Source organism: Hermetia illucens, chromosome 1 (genome assembly GCF_905115235.1).
Source record: "Hermetia illucens chromosome 1, iHerIll2.2.curated.20191125, whole genome shotgun sequence".
NCBI classification, from domain to species: domain Eukaryota; kingdom Metazoa; phylum Arthropoda; class Insecta; order Diptera; family Stratiomyidae; genus Hermetia; species Hermetia illucens.
Genome location: NC_051849.1, coordinates 33,230,027 through 33,249,062, shown reverse-complemented (window position 1 = coordinate 33,249,062; position 19,036 = coordinate 33,230,027). Strand labels below are relative to the sequence as shown.

At 44.7% G+C, this 19,036-nt stretch overlaps 1 protein-coding gene across 8 annotated transcripts in view; it reads left to right on the top strand.

Annotated features, from left to right (window-relative positions):
* LOC119647329 (protein shisa-5) overlaps positions 1 to 19,036 on the top strand; it is a 72,537-nt gene that overhangs the window by 42,574 nt on the left and 10,927 nt on the right. Inside the window, exon 1 of one of the 8 annotated variants that reach the window (XM_038048274.1) lies at positions 9,501 to 9,684. The exons of 6 other annotated variants lie outside the window; for them this stretch is intronic. In XM_038048274.1, coding sequence (XP_037904202.1) covers positions 9,527 to 9,684 — 158 coding nt within the window. In that variant the 5' untranslated portion in view covers positions 9,501 to 9,526. Of the gene's footprint in view, positions 1 to 9,500; positions 9,685 to 17,833; positions 18,142 to 19,036 lie in introns of those variants that run through there. One more of the 8 variants, XM_038048269.1, reaches the window with a different exon arrangement.

Sequence of the window (19,036 nt, the reverse complement as noted above, 5' to 3'; positions counted from 1 at the left end):
CGGACAGACAGACAGACGGTAAACCGATTTTAATAAGGTTTTGTGTTTACACAAAACCTTAAAAATGAGCACTGCAATCACGTATTGATCAACTTTAAATATCAAACCCCACTCCCATCAGCTCTTCAACGACTCACTGAGTCCTGCTGATTATCGGTCCATCTTCGTTTCGTTGACCTTCAACTCGAAATTCAACATCGCTGGGACCATAGCAAAAACTGCCTCAAATTTTTCCCAAACCGTCTCATTACAAAAAAAAACGAACCAAGTCCCTTGCACACCATCCCACTTAACCAGTGAAATCTCGAAATGGTTAAGATTTCACAAATTCCATCTCACATTATTTTCTCCAAATCTGAAAAATATCTCTATTTCGAGACTTCCTCCATTAAAACCGAAAAAGTTCCCCAAAATGGTTGGCAAATGCCAATAGGATACTTTAAGACTATCTTCACATGAGTTGAGATTAAATTTAAGACGGAAACTGCGTCCTATGCTTTAGCTTCCCGATTTTAAAAAAAAATTAAAATCATGAAGACCATGCTATCCCAGCAACAGACCCGAACAAAATCCCCTGATCAGTTGTCACATTCAATCACCCTCAATTTTTCGGCCCAGACAATGAACCCTGAATTTATCATCAGCTGGGATAATAAAAAAGCGACCTTCAATTTTTAAGGTTTTGTTTGTAAAACAAAACCTTATTAAAATCGGTTTACTGTCTGTCTGTCTGTCTGTCCGTCTGTCTGTCTGTCTGTCTGTCCGTCACACGCATTTTTCTCGGAGACCGTTATAGCGATTGACACCAAATTTGGTAGAAAGGTGGGAACTGTGAACGCTCACGCATATAGTGAGTTATATCCTCTTACGACGAATTTAAGGGGGGGTCCCCATACATGCAAAAGGGGGGTGTAATTTTTTTTTTCATCAAATATAGTCATGTCGGGTATCAAATTAAAGGTCCCGGTTAGTACTTTTCGAAACCGGTATTAGTTTTGACTTTTGCTGAAAAGGTGGGGAGTGCGGGGGGTTGAAAGTGGTCATTTTTTTAACGAACCCATTCTCAGGAACTACCCAACCGAAAAATCTGGAAAAAATCAGGGGGCTGCCACTATATGGTGCCTGGGCTCCGAAATACCCTCCATATCGATACCTGTTCAAATAAAGTTAATAATAGTATATTACTATAATTTTTAGTAATTGACAGGAAAACCCCCCTTAAGTTTTTAGTAAATGAAAATTTTAAATGTCAACATATTTATGACTAGATATAATATCAAATCAATGAAATAACACTTCCAATTCAGTCTCTGTACATTCAGTCTTAATATCAAAAACGGTATAAGAAAATAACGAACAACTTTAGTAATAGACTTTTCCCGCACTTCTAGGAGACTGACCGATGGAGCCTTTTTTGATTATAATATTTTTTTATATTACTCGCGCTGAAGTGTTCTGTCTCGCGGTTGGGAACAGAAGAGACCGACTTATTTCCATGCGGTCCTTACTGTCCCAACCAACGGCACTTTTTTACCGCTGGCTCTCCACTTCCCCGGTGCGTTCTGAAAACGCGTGAGTGGAGAGTTTCCACGTTCAGCGCCATCTACCCGTCCGCATCCGCAACATCCGAAATAAATTTCGAATGCTGCAGATCCTGCCGCGCCACATCACTCCGCCCCCAGACGAAACCTAGGGGGTTTCGGCGACGGATCCCCGAACTTCGTTCGCCGTTAATCCACAAAGCGGACACGACGTTGCTTCGGGGCGCACACGGGTTTCAGCCTGGCCAAAGAGACCGCCTTTTTGTGACCACCGATCTCGAGCTGGAAGAAATGTTCTCCCCTCTCGAGAACGCGGTACGGGCCCTCATATGGAGGCTGCAGCGGCTTCCGGACGGCATCCGTCCTGATCAGCACGTGCGTGCACGTGTCCAGTTCCTTGGGCGAACAAGCAGGTATGGACGAGTGTCGAGTGGGTGGTGGCGCTTTGATGCGTCGGAGATTGTCCCTCAGCAGACGCACCAACCCCGACTCCGTGAGACCCGATCTCTTGTCGAAGACCGGATCGCTTGAGAGTCTTGGGTTCTCCCCGTAAACCAGCTCCGCGGGGCTGGCAGCAAATTCCTCTCGGCGGGTTGTACGAAGGCCGAGAAGGACGAGAGGCAAGACTTGAGTCCAGGACGGGTCGTCGCGTGCCATAATGGCGGCTTTCAGCGTCCGGTGCCAACGTTCTAGCATCCCATTGGACTGCGGGTGGTATGCAGTAGTCCGCTGGCGTTTAAAACCCAGGAGTTTGCCTAACTCGGAGAAAAGGGTGGACTCAAATTGCATTCCCTGGTCAGTGATGATCACTGCAGGGACGCCAAAGCGAGGTATCCACTCTCGGCAGAGGGCTTCGGCACAAGATTGCGCCGTAATGTCCTTCAGAGGTATTGCCTCAGGCCACCGCGTGAACCTGTCGATGATTGTGAGGCAATACTTGTAACCGTGCGAGTCTCGCAAAGGCCCTATTATGTCGAGGTGTATTGTGTGGAAACGCTTGGTAGTGCGGGGGAATGAGCCCACTTCTTTCCTTACATGCCTGGAGACTTTACACTTCTGGCATGCGATGCACTCTCTGGCCCAGGAATTGATATCCTTGTTCATGGAGGGCCAGAAGTATTTTCCGGTGACTAACCGGTTTGTTGTCCTGATGCCGGGATGCGCCAAGTCGTGAACTGCGTGGAACACTTCCTTGCGAAATGTGGCCGGAATGTATGGCCGAGGTCCCTTTTCCGAGTCTTCGCAGCAGAGCGAGAGGTTTGAGCCGAAGATGGGCAACTCCCGAAATTTGTATTTGGGGTTGGACTTGAGGCTCTGAAGTGCTGCGTCATCCACTTGCGCCTTGGCAATAGCCGAGAAATCGAGTGAGGCGGAGATGTTAACTTCGGAGACACGAGACAAAGCGTCAGCAACAATGTTGTCCTTCCCGGACACGTGCTGGATGTCTGACGTGAACTGGCTTATGAAGCTCAGGTGTCGAAGCTGACGAGGGGACGCTTTGTCGGGCTTCTGTTTCAAAGCGAACGTGAGAGGCTTATGGTCCGTGAACACTGTGAACGGCCTGCCTTCTAGGGAGAAACGGAAGTATTTGATGGACAGGTATGCGGCGAGCAGTTCGCGATCGTAGGTGCTGTAGTTCCGTTGAGCGGGATTCAACTGCTTCGAGAAGAAGCTCAACGGCTGCCAAACTTGGTCCACCTTTTGGTGAAGGGCAGCACCTACTGCGATGTCAGAGGCATCAACAAAAACGGCTAGGGGTGCATCTTGATGAGGAAATGCCAAAAGTGTAGCATCAGCCAGTTGCTGTCTGGATTTATTGAACGCGCAGACAGCCTCTTCAGACCACACAATCTCTCGTGTGTCTTTTGTTTTGGGGCCAGACAAGTACGCATTCAAAACGGACTGGTGATGGGCGGCCTTGGGCAGGAAACGACGGTAAAAGTTTAGCATGCCCAAGAACCTCCTCAACTCCCTCACTGTTTTTGGACGCGGGAAGCTTGTGATTGCTTGCACCTTGTCTGGGTCGGGCTGTATTCCTTCAGAGGAAATGGAGTGGCCGAGGAATCTCACCTGTTTTTGAAGGAATTTGCACTTCTCAACGTTTAAGACTAAACCGGCCTCAAGGAGACGTTGAAAAATGCACTCGAGATGGGCTAAGTGCTCAGACTCAGTAGAAGAAGCGACCAAAACATCATCCAAATAGACGAAACAGAAATCGAGGTTTCGCAGGACTGAGTGAATGAACCTTTGAAAGGTTTGCGCCGCATTGCACAATCCGAAAGTCATTCGGGTGAACTCGAAGAGTCCAAAGGGTGTGCATATTGCCGTCTTTGGAATGTCTTCAGGAGCTACTGGGATTTGGTGGTATGCCTTGGCTAAGTCCAAGGTCGAAAAGATGCGGCAATTCGCGAGGTGATGCGCAAAGTCGTGGATGAGTGGAATTGGATATCGGTCAGGAACAGTCTGTGCGTTTAGCCTTCTGTAATCCCCACAGGGACGCCATTCGCCATTTGGCTTAGGGACCATATGTAAAGGGGAAGACCAACAGCTGTTTGAGGGCCTGCAGATACCCTGTTGAACAAGTTGTTCAAATTCTTTCCGCGCGATAGCCAGTTTCTGGGGTGGTAGAGGACGCACCTTTGAGAAAATCGGGGAACCAGTAGTATTTATGTGGTGCTGCACATTGTGCTTTACTGGTTTCGAGAGACTACATTCGGTAGTTATCTGGCTGAACTTTTGGAGGAGTGTCCGAACACGAGAGTCGGAGATGTCTTCCAAAAGAACGGAAAGGTTATTGTCAGTGTGAGATACCATTTGGCCCGACGAATTTAGTTTGGTTGTGGGGTCTATAAGGGACTTATGTTGCAAGTCCACCAGCAACCCATAGTGACACAAGAAGTCTGCGCCTAATATGGGGAAGCTGACATCCGCCAGGATGAAACGCCACGGAAACGTCCTACGCAAGCCAAGACTCACGTCCACTTGCCTGTACCCGTATGTATTGATGCGGGATGAATTTGCTGCCGCCAGTTTGAGGGGTTGTGGATATAGTCGATGATGCTGGGGTACGGGAAGAACCGAAACCTCCGCACCCGTGTCGACGAGGTAGTTGCGCCTGCTGAGGGGGTCGAAAATAGTTAGGCGACGTGGCGCTGCGCTCTGGGTGGCCGTCGCCAAGACCCCCCGCGGACCTAGTTTTTTGTGGTAGGCGCGAATTTGCAAGGTAGCGTACATCTTGTCGCTTTATCTCCGAAGTTACGATGATACCAGCAAATACCCTGGTCCGCAGGCTGTCTTGACGACCTGCTACCCGAACGCCCTTTTCGTGTGGCAGACCGTGAGCGAGCTCGCGGCCTGGCACTCGAACGCTGAGCGTCCAACGTCGCCCGCATCTCGGCCACGCTGGCCGTTAAGGCCGCGATCTCGCGCCGTAAGTCGCCGACCTCATCCGACGGTGGTTGAACGGCCGCTATGGTTGGGCGAACGTACACCTCCTGTACTTGATCGGCCGTTGCTGCTAGTTCCTCCAAGGAACCGGAGACGCAGGCTAGGATCGCCTGGGTGCCCTCCGGGAGCCGACGCAGCCAGAGCGACCTGATCAGGTCGTCGCCGATCTTGCTCCCACCCAATTGCCTCATTTCACGAAGCAATTGGCTGGGAGTTCGATCACCCAACGTTAAACCCGCCAGCAAGTGGTCTAATTTTGCCGACTCGCTTGCCGACAGGCGCCTGATCAACTCGCTCTTGAGCTGAGCGTACGATGCCGACTTCACCACGTCGGACACCAGAAGTATGGACTCTTCGTCCAGGCCGACCACCGCGTAGTTGAAACGGGTCGCGTCCGATGTGATACCGGACATTTGGAACTGTGCTTCCAAATGCACGAACCACAGCTCGGGGTTCCGACGCCAAAACGGAGGAACGCGTACGGCGAGGGCGGTCACTTGTGGGTCCGATGGGCCTGCCGCGTCTTTATTTTCTAACGACATTTTTCCTAACGAGAAGTACGATATTGTGATGCAGACGCGGTGAGTTTATACTGAAACGCGGTGAAATTTACACCGACACGGCAGGCCGCACCCACAAATGCACGCACGAAACGAGAAAAAGAAAACGACGACCGAAGCGGACGCTCTCCAGCGCAGACCAAAAACACCGGGAAAACCGAGAACTTGCGATTTGAAACACCTCAACGCCGTCTCTTGCAGCGGCTTTAATTTTATTAATTTCTTTTTTTTATATTTACAATGTATGCACGAAATCACTTAATTTAGCAAATAGTAGTAAATGTAGTATAGTAGTAAATAGTAATTTAGTAAATGACCTGTAAATGACCTAATTGTCCGCTGTGGTAGCGGTGGCTACGGCGTCTGCAGCGGCTACGACGTCTGCGGTGGCAACGTTGGTGGCTGTGTCTGACGAGACGAGGACGACGATGATGATGATGATGAAAGTGTTGGCGGTCCGGTTGTTAGAGATGTCGATGCTGATGATGTAGAATTCTGCTGCTCAATGACGACGGCAATGACGCGGCCCCTGACGGCGAGGAGACCGGGCGGTTGTTCAACTTATCCTTTCCGAACGCTGCAGCGCCCAATTGCTCTGCACCTGATCGCGGGCTGGGCACGGACTCGGAACAGCTGCGAGCGACACAGCCACAATTCAAAGCGATAAGCAAAAATGTCTGGCGTTTACAGGAATTCAATGTGGAGATCTCGTCGACACTTTCTTTTTGTTGACGAACGTCGTCAGATTTTTACGCCCTTAATCCGCACACACCATTTGGAACACTTCTGAAGCGCGGATAGTATTTCATGCAAAGATTGTCGGAATCTCGTGGCAATGATGGCTGGTCCGGTGTGTGAAAGGCGTTTGAAAGTTCCTTATCGGGGTCACCACTTTAGTAAATGAAAATTTTAAATGTCAACATATTTATGACTAGATATAATATCAAATCAATGAAATAACACTTCCAATTCAGTCTCTGTACATTCAGTCTTAATATCAAAAACGGTATAAGAAAATAACGAACAACTTTAGTAATAGACTTTTCCCGCACTTCTAGGAGACTGACCGATGGAGCCTTTTTTGATTATAATATTTTTTTATATTACTCGCGCTGAAGTGTTCTGTCTCGCGGTTGGGAACAGAAGAGACCGACTTATTTCCATGCGGTCCTTACTGTCCCAACCAACGGCACTTTTTTACCGCTGGCTCTCCACTTCCCCGGTGCGTTCTGAAAACGCGTGAGTGGAGAGTTTCCACGTTCAGCGCCATCTACCCGTCCGCATCCGCAACATCCGAAATAAATTTCGAATGCTGCAGATCCTGCCGCGCCACAAGTTCACCCTAGAATCACAAAATTTTGCAGCAATGTAGGCTGCAGTATAGATCATGATCCTGCCAAATTTGGTGAAAATTCCACTATTACTAACAAAGTTATACTAGGTCAAATCTGCGCTCCTCTGCAAATTCAAGACTATGAATGTTAATATCATTTGAAAGTGGCCTTTTTCACATAATATATGCATATTTTACGTGCTACATGCTAATGGGACAAATGCACGCCCAAATCTCCTTATAAACGAAATACACAAAACCTTTCATACCTGAAGCGTCTAGCTTCCGGTTTCCCGACTTGTTCTATATTTTGCATCGAACCGTCCTCTGTCCAGCGATAAAATCTCAGCATTTGCATTTGCATGTACAACATTTTGCCTTAGTCCAAAACAAACGCTAGGGATGCATTTAATAATAACATCGTCGGCCTAATTTGCAAATCGGCTAACTCCAGTTTTTACCCAAATATTTTTTTTATATGATTATGAAAGAAAATTCAAAGACGCATTGACGGCCTCACAAAATTCAGCTAACTCCACCAACACAATTATTCATACGTAAAGTTGTCGCTCAAGTGCGTTGCATACGATTCTTGAGACTTGAATAGCCACAAGGTCCCCGGTCAGGAACTCTGAAAGACATATATATTTTAAATTACATTTAAGAATTATGCCAGCTCTTGGTTTTTCACATGAGGAGTCCCAAATTCCCTGCATGCTTCCTCCTTGCAGACCGCGAATCTGCCCCCGGTACATCCAGGGCTCCTGAGCCAGCACTATTCTTCTTGGAACTTGCCCTTGCAATTACTGCAGATGCAGCTTTATCTGGGTTATTTTAGTGCTGGCCATTGACTCCGGCATGGTGCGTTCCTACGCCTCGCTGTTCACCCTGAGCCCTAGGAGTCCTCGGTCTAGGTCATCCAGCTTCTGCTCTTCACTGGGCAGTAGGTCTACTTCCCGGGTTTATCCAGTCCCTTCCACCTCTATGGCTTTTGAGACTTCTTCGGGGACCTCGGTATGCTTTTCACCCGGTGTCTCCTCCGAGGTGTCTTTCCTCCACTTTTCGCTGTGCACTTGCACGGATGTGTTGCCCAATCGATAGTTAATATGGCAACTCTGACGTTTGATTGCCTCCAGGAATCGGTGATCTATCCCGATCGTGAGGAGTTTACCCTTTCCTTTCACCTTGCTGATCTGACCAGGTTTTCTCCCCCCTGGGATTCAAGTTTGGATTTTTTGGGAGCATTCCCTTCATGCGGGTTAATCTCTGTTGCCCCCCGCTTTCTCGGCTCCGGTAAAGATGACTTAGGTCTGTCCTGACCCTTCTTTAGGGCCTCTTCTGGATTCAGGCCTTCCTTCAGGTAGCACAGGTACCATTTAGCACCTACGCCACTGAGACCTGTCTCCTTCCTGACGTCTGATATATTTATCTCAGACGTGCTTTTGTTGGTCCTTGCTTTTTGAACAGTGGCGTTTGTTGGTTGTTGTCCCCGCAGTATACCAATGTTAACCTTGCATTCACTGCTTGACGTCCCAACTTCTCCCTTCTTGAGGGTAATCACCTGACCCTCAGTATTTCGGAGATGTGCCTCCGCCTGATTAACCAGTTTGTGTGCGGTGCGGGATCCCGCTTTATTGGTTTTAGTTTTTTTATTTTTATTTTTGCTGGTACTCATTTGATTCTCACGAGTATGGGGGTTAGGAGGTCTGCCGTGCCATAGCCTCCCGTAGCACGGCAACGTCTAACTTACTCATTGAGGTGACCAGGTATCAGTGAGACTCCGTTCGAATACAGTCAATAGGAACTCTGGTGCGCCTGGATTGGAGGAGGTATTTTTCGATTCCCAGTCTAGATCCGTAGTGTTTTGTTAATAGGAGGGTCACCTCGTACAGTGTGTGGTAATCACCACTCACTAAAGGTCTGGTAGACGAGAGACTTGGCCCCTGAAAAGCCACACATCTCCCTAAAGGAGAAACAGCTCAGAGAGAGATAGGATGGCCTCAGGGAGCTGTATTCCGCGTAAGTCTATCCTGCAGTGCACTGCTTAACCCCATTATAGACATAACTGTAACTTGAAATATTACATTTTGTTGAAACGGAGTTAGCCGTTTTGCAAAGTAGACCGATGATATAGTGCATAATCTACTCTATCGTGAAAATAACAATCAAAAAGGTTAATGATCATTTTTGAAACCTTTGAAAATTTGTAATTATTGGAAATAGGTTTTCGAAAAGTTTAAAAGGTCGGACGGCCTTATGGATAAAATTGTCAAAAGAAAAATCATTTGTAGATTAATATTTTAAAATAAGTAAGTGTCGCGGTGGGAAGTAGGTAATTAAAAGGAGGGTAATGGAGGTATTGAAGGCAAATCTCTTATGTTTGAAATGAACGATCAGTGTGAGAATATAGTTCACCAGAATCCAACGAAGCCTATCTGAACGTCACAACTTCATATTCTTACTGTGGGCGCACACATACATGATTCATCAACTGGAATGAGTGAAAACCCATTGCAATTATAATTGAATCTTTTATTTTTTTTTTGTGTCTATGTTATCTTGTAAGTTCATTCTTACTTTGCAATTACGAAGTTAGTATTCTAAACAAACAAGTACAGTTCAAAGCGTCTCCAAGTCTTGGACATATGATCCGTGAAACTCGATTTAAACAAAAGTTCAAAGATGCTGGGCTCGCTAGTCTTCACATTTATAATCGCGATCGTAGTTTTTTTAGTGATAATGGTTACCGTCATTATAATTGCATGTTTGACAAGACGACGAAAATCAGGAACCATAGTGGAATGTTAGTATAGTTGACAATTATTTTAATTTAATATCATTACTCAAAGTTCCTAGACTATCGTGTGTTGCTTCGCCCATATTCGTGATATTTACTTAAAAGTTTCAACGAGCGTAATCTCTCTGCTTTGTGACTACTTACGCCAACCAAAAATTTCATAGTTTTGCGCAACAACCTAATCAGCATTGACTTCTATTGGTGCGGGTGTAATACGGTAACGCTTAAGACAAAAGGTTCACATCTGATGAAGCTTCCATGGATATCATATCATGAAATCCACCCATTTGGTTTCGTGAAAAATTTGAAAAATATACGAGGATAATTATATGACTCATCAATAGGGATTACTACGAGCTTGATAATTCCCAATCACAGTAAATGAGCCGGACATGTCTCTTCATTCCGAACAGATTTATCTACGATCTTTCATTCTAATTTATCTGTGTAATTTCGCAAACTAACTGGTTATTCCAACACGTATTTCCAATGCCTCATATGCATCTCTTTCGCCTTTCTAGGTACAGAGTTACTAATCGAATCTCTGACTATTGCAATCTGAGAATAGAATTATAGTTAGATACAAACTAATTAATCTTCCACTTCCAGGGAAAGAATCTGATTTTTCAGTGGAAGGTCCATGTGTAAACTTTCGTTAACTTTTTGAAAATTACACACTAGGTTTTTAGGCTATTCTCCAACAAGCAGAGTAGATGCAATTCTGAGGAATGAAGTGGATGCTGTGGAATTTATTATTGACTTCGGCACTTTTTGCTTTGCGATGTGTGATTTAACATTGGCGATAAATGCTAAACATTTAATCCGAATAATCGTATCGAGTATAGCGGGGACTTAGAGTGCTTTCACTCTTTCATTTTACTAGGTGCAAAAGACTGTGTTTATTAGGGGGACAGAGTAGCGATTGCGACAATTTCCATTTTTCAGGTTTTGTATAAAATAAAACCTTATTAAAATCCGTTTACTGTCTGTCTGTCTTTTTTTTTTAGCTGGCGGAAATCCATCATGTAAACGCGTCTGGAATCTAGGACATGCATTCCGGACTCTTACTACCGACTAAAAGCTCCCATATGTTCTCTGCACTCTCCCCGTGGGACCACCGTTTCGGTAATGCTTTGCGGGGCTGTTCAGTTCTTAGCTGTTCACTCCAAAGGAGTTGCTACCGCTTTGCGTGGCGTTAATTGCAGTAGCTTCCCTTCTATGTCTCCGCTGTACTTCAGCTGTTTTTAGTTGCTGGTGGATCCGTTTCACCAGTGCAACTACCGCGTCCCATGCTGTATTTGATTGCACCATATACCTTATCAGATTTTCCTCCGTTAAACGGGTATTTAGCTCTGTTTCAAGCTTTCTCCTTGAGCTTTGAAATCTGGGGCAGGCGAAGAAAACGTGCTCTGTATTTTCGACTGTACCTTCACACGTAGGACAATCGGGCGATTCATCTAGACCGAACCTATAGAGGTGACTCCTGTATCCACCGTGTCCGGTTAAGAACTGAGTCAGATCGTAACTCGTCTCACCGTGGTTCCGCATAGTCCACATGCTTATGTCTGGGATAAGCCTGTGTGTCCAGCGGCCATTCTCCGCCTGGTCCCATGTCGTTTGCCATGCAGCTAATGACCGCATACGCTCACTTTGGTTGTTTAGGCTCGCTTCCTGATTTTCGTACAGACGACTTGCCTCATCGGATAGAATATCTACCGGGATCATCCCCGCAATCACGCATTCTGCCTGATAAGATGTTGTTCGGTAGGCGCAACATGTTCGGAGAGCGCTTAATCGATATGCAGCTTGAAGCGGACTGGTGCCGCGTATAAAAGTGCAGAGCTGACGACTCGCGATAAGAGTAATCGTCGACTGTGTTTTGGGCCGCCTACATTTGGAAACATCCTTTCCAGTGTTGAGCTGATAGTCGCCGCTTTCTTCTTCTTTTCTTTAAGTCGGGTTTAAAGCTCAGTTTGGAGTCAAATGTTACTCCCAGGTATTTCAGCGCTGGCTGAGAGCTAACAGCATGCGCTTCGGTGCAAATTTCAGTTTTTTGTTTCCGCCGGTTTGTAAAGAGCATCAACTCCGTTTTGTGTTCGGCAAGCTGGTCTTTAAGCCAAGATTTGATCGTCCTTATAGTCTCGTTCGCATATATCTGTACTTCGTCGGGGTGATTAGATGTTATGACCACTCCAACATCATCTGCGAATCCGACGACAACAGTTTGTTTAGCTACTGGAAGCCGTAAAACGCCATCATATATTAAGTTCCATAGCAGAGGGCCCAGAACAGACCCCTGCGGAACTCGTGCCGTTATTACATACATATTCGACCCTTCGTCCGTATCATAAAGTAGCTTCCGCTGCTCGAAGTAATCGAAGATTATATTTAGTATGTATTTTGGTGTTTGTGCCGCGATGAGCGCTTCGATGATATGGTTCCTTCTGGCATAATTGAACGCGTTCTTGATGTCAAGAGTCACCAATCTGGCTAGCTCAAAAACCAGTTTGGTAGCATCAACCGCTGACCGAGCCTTCCGGAAGCCAAACTGCCTATTCGATTAATAACCTCCGCTATCAATTAATGGATATAACCGATTATAGATTACCCGCTCGAGGACCTTGCCTATTGTATTCAGAAGACAGATAGGTCTATAGGATGTTGGGTCACCTATCGGCTTACCTGTCTTCGCGATCAATACAAGCTTTTGTAATTCCCATTCTGTGGGGAAGAACCCTTCTTTTAGGCAGTCTGTAAATACTCGTGCAAACATGCTTGGTGCCATTTTCATTGCCAATTTCAGCGCCTTGTTGGGGATTCGATTCATACCAGGGGGTGCGGCATCCCGGACCCTTTTCACTGCGTCCAAGCCTTCGTCTGTGGTTACTGGAGGTATGTCTTCGGCACTCATTGGTGTCATTGGGAAGATTGTTTCCAGATGTTGGGGGAACAATATCGAAACTATCTCCTACAATAATCTAGGATACATAATAGAAGAGGACCTTTTGCTTTTCATTGCTGACATAACGAGCTTGTACGCTCCTCCCCATGGATCTGAGTCTGCCTCATCACAGAGTCGTTTAAAGCAATAATTTTTACTTTTCGTGATGGCCCACTGCAACTTCTTTCGTGCCTGTTTATATTCGAGGTACCGTTGTTCATACTCTGGCATACTTCTTCGGCGTTGGCTCCGCCTTCTGGCCTTCAAGCATTCCGTACGACACGTCTTGGCATAGAACCGTCACATGCTCGGTATATCTGTTAGGACAGCTGCGATGTTTTTTCTATGGCCGTTCCAGTAAGCTCGGTGCTCCACTGCAATACCTCGAGAAATGTATTCTCATCAAGTGCTCTTGATGACCAACCTGTTTCTGGTTTCTTTAGGTGAGGATGCATTGTTCTGGGTCCCTTTTCAATAGTAATATATATCCCCTGGTGGTCGCTATGCGTGTTTTCTTTGCTAACATGCCAGTGTAGATGCTTGACCAGCGAATCACTTACAAAAGTAATATCTACAACGGAGCCTACCTCCCCACGCCACGGTGTTTACCTCCCCCCGCCACGGTGTTTACGCTTCCGATGTTAGCCAGAGTGACGTTTAGGCAGGAGAAAACGTCATTTGTTTTCGGGCTTCCCCACTCCATTGCCCAAGCGTTAAAGTCGCCAGCAATAATTTTGGGGTTGCGATCTTTGGCGTCTCTCGCCAGTCTAGCATGTTGCAATACCCTGGTATTATCATACTTGAGGCGGCATAATAGCTGTATATAGCTGAGGTCATCGATCTTAACCCTTACAAAATTGTGTTCGCGGTGCTTCATTGTTTGCTGTAAGACTCGATTGCCGCAAGCCCACACCGTAACCTTTCCACCTATTTGTGTTTCCCAGGCGCCGTGATGGAGGCTTCTGTATTGCTCGCAGACAATTTTTGGTTTCCCTGCATAGAAGGCAATGAGGGTTTTTACTGCAGTCTTTCGCGAAATGGTTTTCCTCTCCACATCTTCGACACAGTTTAAACCTATCAATGGTGCTAGTGCAATACTTCGCCATATGACCGCATCCGAAGCATTTAAAACACTTTTTTAGTGGAATTTGCTCACGTAGCCTACACAGGACCCAACCGATGCGAATTTTACCCGCAGACAGTGCTTTTTTAGCTGAGGTCATAGACTTGTCTGTTTGTCAGTCACACGCATTTTCATTGGAGACTGTAGCGGCGATTGACACCAAATTTGGTGGGAAGGTGGGAACTGTGAACGCTCACACATACAGTATTATTATTATTATTCTGTTAAGGGAAAGTCGCACCGCGTCCTTGAAGAACTATTGTGCCCCTTTTACTGGTTATAGTGTACCTGTTGATCATAGTATCTCAAGCAGGCCAGTAACCGTTAGGAACTTTAGTATATTCCCCACTTCCAGAAGTTTCAGCTTTGCATCTGGTATTAAGTGTTCTCCCAGATGTATCGACCTACTTTGCACAAGTGCCGGACACTGTCCCAGGACGTGCATAGACACATACAGTAAGTTACATCATATTATATCGAATTTAAGGGGAGGTCCCCATACATGCAAAAGGGGGTGTACATTTTTTTTTACACTTTGGAAACTGGTTTTACCAGGTATAATTCAGCTTATGTACTGAAAAGTCGCTACTGTCAATACTGTAATCAATTTTTAAACGTACTTAAAACAACATTTTTTCGGTTGACGTGGAGGCCTAAAAAAACACTTGACCATTCGCTTTGGAATTTTAATCTGTCATTGTACAAAAATAAGCCTCTGAGAAGGAGATAGGTGCTAAATATTTTTTGGCACCAAAAACCGAAAAATTTAAAAAATTGCTGCCATTTTTTTATTGTGGCTCATGCTGATTCTGGGTCTCAGTGACCCAAATTATCCACGCCGTCAATTTTTAACATTTTATTAAAAAAATTGTAGCAAACAAATAGCAGCCTGGAAAATCCCAAAAATCCTTTTTTCTTAAACTTTAACATTATGACAACAAATACAAAACTTCATCGAAATATCTCTTTTTTTTTCTCAAAAAAAAAACCGTTTGAAAAAATTCAAATAATCAAAATTTGAACCCGTCACGTCCCCTTAATATTTTTTTAACTGCTCATCGTAAATTTTCGTAATGTTCTCTTTTCGTCCTTATGCTTTGTTCTACATGTTGTCTGTCTGCTTCGCTTTTAGGTCATACCATGTGTCATCTATAGGCTTCCCCGTGAGATCCTGGAGAGTAAGACTTAATCAATCTTTCAGTTTTGTCTTGTACTCTTCCATTATTAGACCATTTGTTAATTTTCCAACCTCAAATTTTCGAAATGGTTTTGTTTTTTCTTCAGGGGGCCTTTGAAATTCGGCAACTGTAGAAGCTTTTTCCCATGTAGTGGTCAGAGTTTGCTCCTCGATATGATCTCCCCTTTCCCAACGTTGGCGTTGAAATCATCAAGCATTATCTTGACATCATTCAGAGGCAATAGATCTTTAGTCTTTCCAGGCTTTCGTAAAATTGCTCCTTCACTTCATCCTCTTTTTCTTTAGTTGGGGCGTGTATGTTGACACTACTAAAAATCTTCGCTTTGATGCGAAGTGAAGGTGATTGTTGTAAAAAGTTGGGGCTTTTTCGCGGATCGACTTGTCAAGAGAATGAATTTCGTCGCGGGGAAGAGAGGATTGGAGCAGGGCCTTAAAATGTGTTAGAGCACTTCATTCATGACCGTAACGGTACACTACAAGATTACGGCACCCTGCAGGATACAATGTAGTCAGCATTGCGCTCGCCCAAGATTATTACCCTGTTTTGACTCAGGTACTCATTCACAGCTGAGTCGACTGGTATTCGACGTCAAATCACGATACAAATCCCACTGTCACCAGTGAGATTTGAACCGCGACCTTTCGTACGATAGCCTTGTGCTCTAACCACTCAGCTATCCGAACACACAAGAGTATCTACTTCTAAACAGTCCCGCCTTAGGGTGCGTTTGTATTTGATATTCTTATGGATATCATTGAAGAGAGAAATTGGATTGCGGTAGTTGAGAAAACCAGATGGGATCAGTTCGTCACATACTTGCTGAATTGCTTCAGTGTTTTGACGAACTATCCTAGCTATGGTATCGTTGGAAACTAAAGTTTGGATTTGAAGGTTCGGTTCATGATTTTATAATTTGCCTTCTGGAAGTTGGGGACTAAGGTTAGACTAGGACGGATGCCTCTGCCGGAGAGTAGGATATCTAAGAGCATGGCATCGTGCTCTTTGATATTGGGAGCTGTTTCTAGGACAACATAAATATTGGGATTGGGTTAGAGAGTTGATTGCTGATTAGAAAATGGTCAAGTTAGGAATGATAGTATCTTTCATTAAAGGTGGGAAAGGCAGGGCCGAAGTGGAATATGTTATTGTTGGGATGAGAGCTGGTGAGGGAACGATGGAGAGTTTTCTCGTTCTTTTCCACCGTGCATCGACACAGATCGGGTGCCTGGCGTTGAGGTTTGCGCCTATTATTATGAACCAGGGCTTATAAGCTCACGGTTGAGCGGCGCAGAAAATTAGGATTTGAGGCACGTCACGTGCATTGAAGGATTGTTCGGGGCAGTGTACAGCAGCAAAGAATATCAAGGAAAATTGGGTTTCAAAGGAGATACGCGTAAGTTCAATAGACCTGTTGCTATTGGGTGGTGGGAACAGTTGATTGGAAAGAAATTTATCAGAATTGAGGATGCACGTGCCACAACAGTTGGCTCGATATTAGGAATTGGTGGATGAACGGTCAGTTCGGAAAAGGTTGAGGACACAGATGGCCGTGTAAAAGCGAAATTGGTAATAGTTCTGGCAGTTGGGTTCGGTGGGAGGATGGTGCTCGTTTCTGAGCATTACTCTTCGCCACAGCTCGGACGAAACTCGAGCAGTTCCGCTAGCTCGGACGAACCTCGGGCAGTTCTGCACATTCATGGTGTTCACCCAGGTTGTGACGAAGGGCTTGACGCTGATGACAGTGGAAGCTCCTTGTGGGTTCGGGTCTGCAGCGCTTTCAGCAGGGGAAAAAGAAATCTCAAGATATCTAAGAATGAGTCTTGTCGTCTTCTGAAGGGGTTGGGGGGAGGCTATACGTGCAGAACTTATTGTTGTTCTTCATCATGATTTTTTCACCGTAGACCAGTCTTTTGGCGTTTTTTGGATGTTTGCGATTGCCTGAAGGGAGCAATAGGATAGTAAAATCGGCTTCCCCTCATTGAAAAGACAGGTCTTTTCAAGTCAGTGGGATACGCTTTGCGAACCACCCTTTATTGTTTCTCCATGTGAATAACAGAATCCAATTTCCATGCTCGCACGTTTGCCATAACTAATGCCTTTTCTCATTTCTGAATGATTTCACATAGATTTCACGCTCGTGATTCAAAGCCTTGTGCTTATCTATTATAATTTATTGCAATTATCGCATACAGTAATGGTACATATTAATACAATTTCTATTTCATAACTTATCTGACTGCATAAATTTACAGTAGATAACGTGGGAGGCATCACATCCCACAGACTATTGCTAATTTCTGCCTATTTTCGCAACTATAGATTCATTTTTGTGTAAATTTGCCTGATATTGTTTATCTTTCTCCATTAAACGGTTCATTATCATTACTTTCTTCAGTGATAATCTCGAATTCGTTGTGAAATGAATCATCAAGGCGAATATTTATTCCAAGTAAACAATGTCGACGGTATCAACAGATCTCTATTTTTAATCATGACAAACTACAACTTCTTCCTATTTCTCAGGTGGGCTGGTTCCTCTCTCTTGAAACAATATTACATTTAGTACGACTGTTCCCTAACATACAAACAATGATAATTGGGGGTTGTTCAATGGCAGATATTAGTCCAATAATTTCTCCTCGACATGCGTGAGATTAGTACTTTCATGTGCGCTATCAGCGAAAAACAGAAAAACCTAGAGCTTATCATCATCCCGCAAAGCAAATCAAGAACAACAATTATAAGTCTGTTATCAAAACGTGAACTATGAGAGGTACAATAAAAAGCCTGAGTCTCACCTCACTTTTATTGCCAATACTCAAGATGGAGGAGGTACGTTGATTTATTCTCTTTTTCCTGTTTTCAATTTCAGTACTCCATTCAGCCTCTGAAATGTCGCGAAAATTCAAATGGGAAAGTTACTGAAATACAAGTCAGAGAGCGTGTGTAGATTTTGAATCATTTTTTTTATTTATATTTTATACGCTATGCCTTTCGAGTTAGTGCCGTAATGGAGATATTCGTTGCAGTTCCTATATTTCTGTTTTCTACTCTAATAATAATACCCATAGCGTTATATTTCTGTTGGCGGTATATTCCATACAGCAGAAGTATTAACAAGAAAAAGAGGAAAAGGATGGCTGAGGAGATGAACAACGTTTTCTATATCGTACATGACAAAGACTGTAATTGTGAAGAAGGTGTGTTGTGTTTCCTACTATTGAAACTACCAGTAAATTAACGAATATTTACTTTGAATGGTGAACAGATGGTTTCTTTTCCGCCCCTGGCAATCAATTTCAGTTAATTCTAGTTTCACAGTGAGTTAAGTTGTGCATAAAGTAAATATTTGCCATGGGGGTGCGAACATTTGCATTAATAATGACCTGTGATCAGTAAATGGAAAGCAATTTATAGTTTTGGAGTTATTCGTGTTTCCAACTTGCCTCCTTGGAAAATCAGTAGTCGAGTGTTTGACCCAAAGCTCCAAGTTCTGAGAACTGGAAAAATGTCGTAATGGGAAAACCTGACGCCAATCCTCTACAGTTCCACCTTTTCGCGAAGGATATCGTCAGAGCTGCAACATGGTTTAGTTCACTGTGAACCCTTGGGGAAGGTTCTCATACTAAACAACACCCTGATCGTGAAAGAAAAGTGTCACCTGATGACAGCATTGGATCAAACTTGGCAAACATTGTTGGGTCTTGAGGACGTTTCACCTAGCTACTCGGAAAATTGTACCTTCTTGTCAAACAGACGTCATAACCATAAACTCATAATGCATCACCTACTACGATCCTTAACGAGAAGTGTTCATCTTCTTGTGGATGACCAAGTAGCTTCTGGCAAGCCTGGACCCGACTGGCATCCTGATCGTTCGTCATCAGGCGGGGTACAACTTCTGCAGTGACTTCAATTCATTTTCGCTCAAACTCTCGTAACCAGGTCCAATTGATATCCTACACCCTTCAGCAAGCTCCTTAATGGCTTAATGGCTAGACGTCGATTTACCCGTACCAGAATGTTGACTACGTCGCTGTGTGGATCGTCAAATAACATGAAAAGACGTCCAGGAATCTCATGTCGGACACCTTT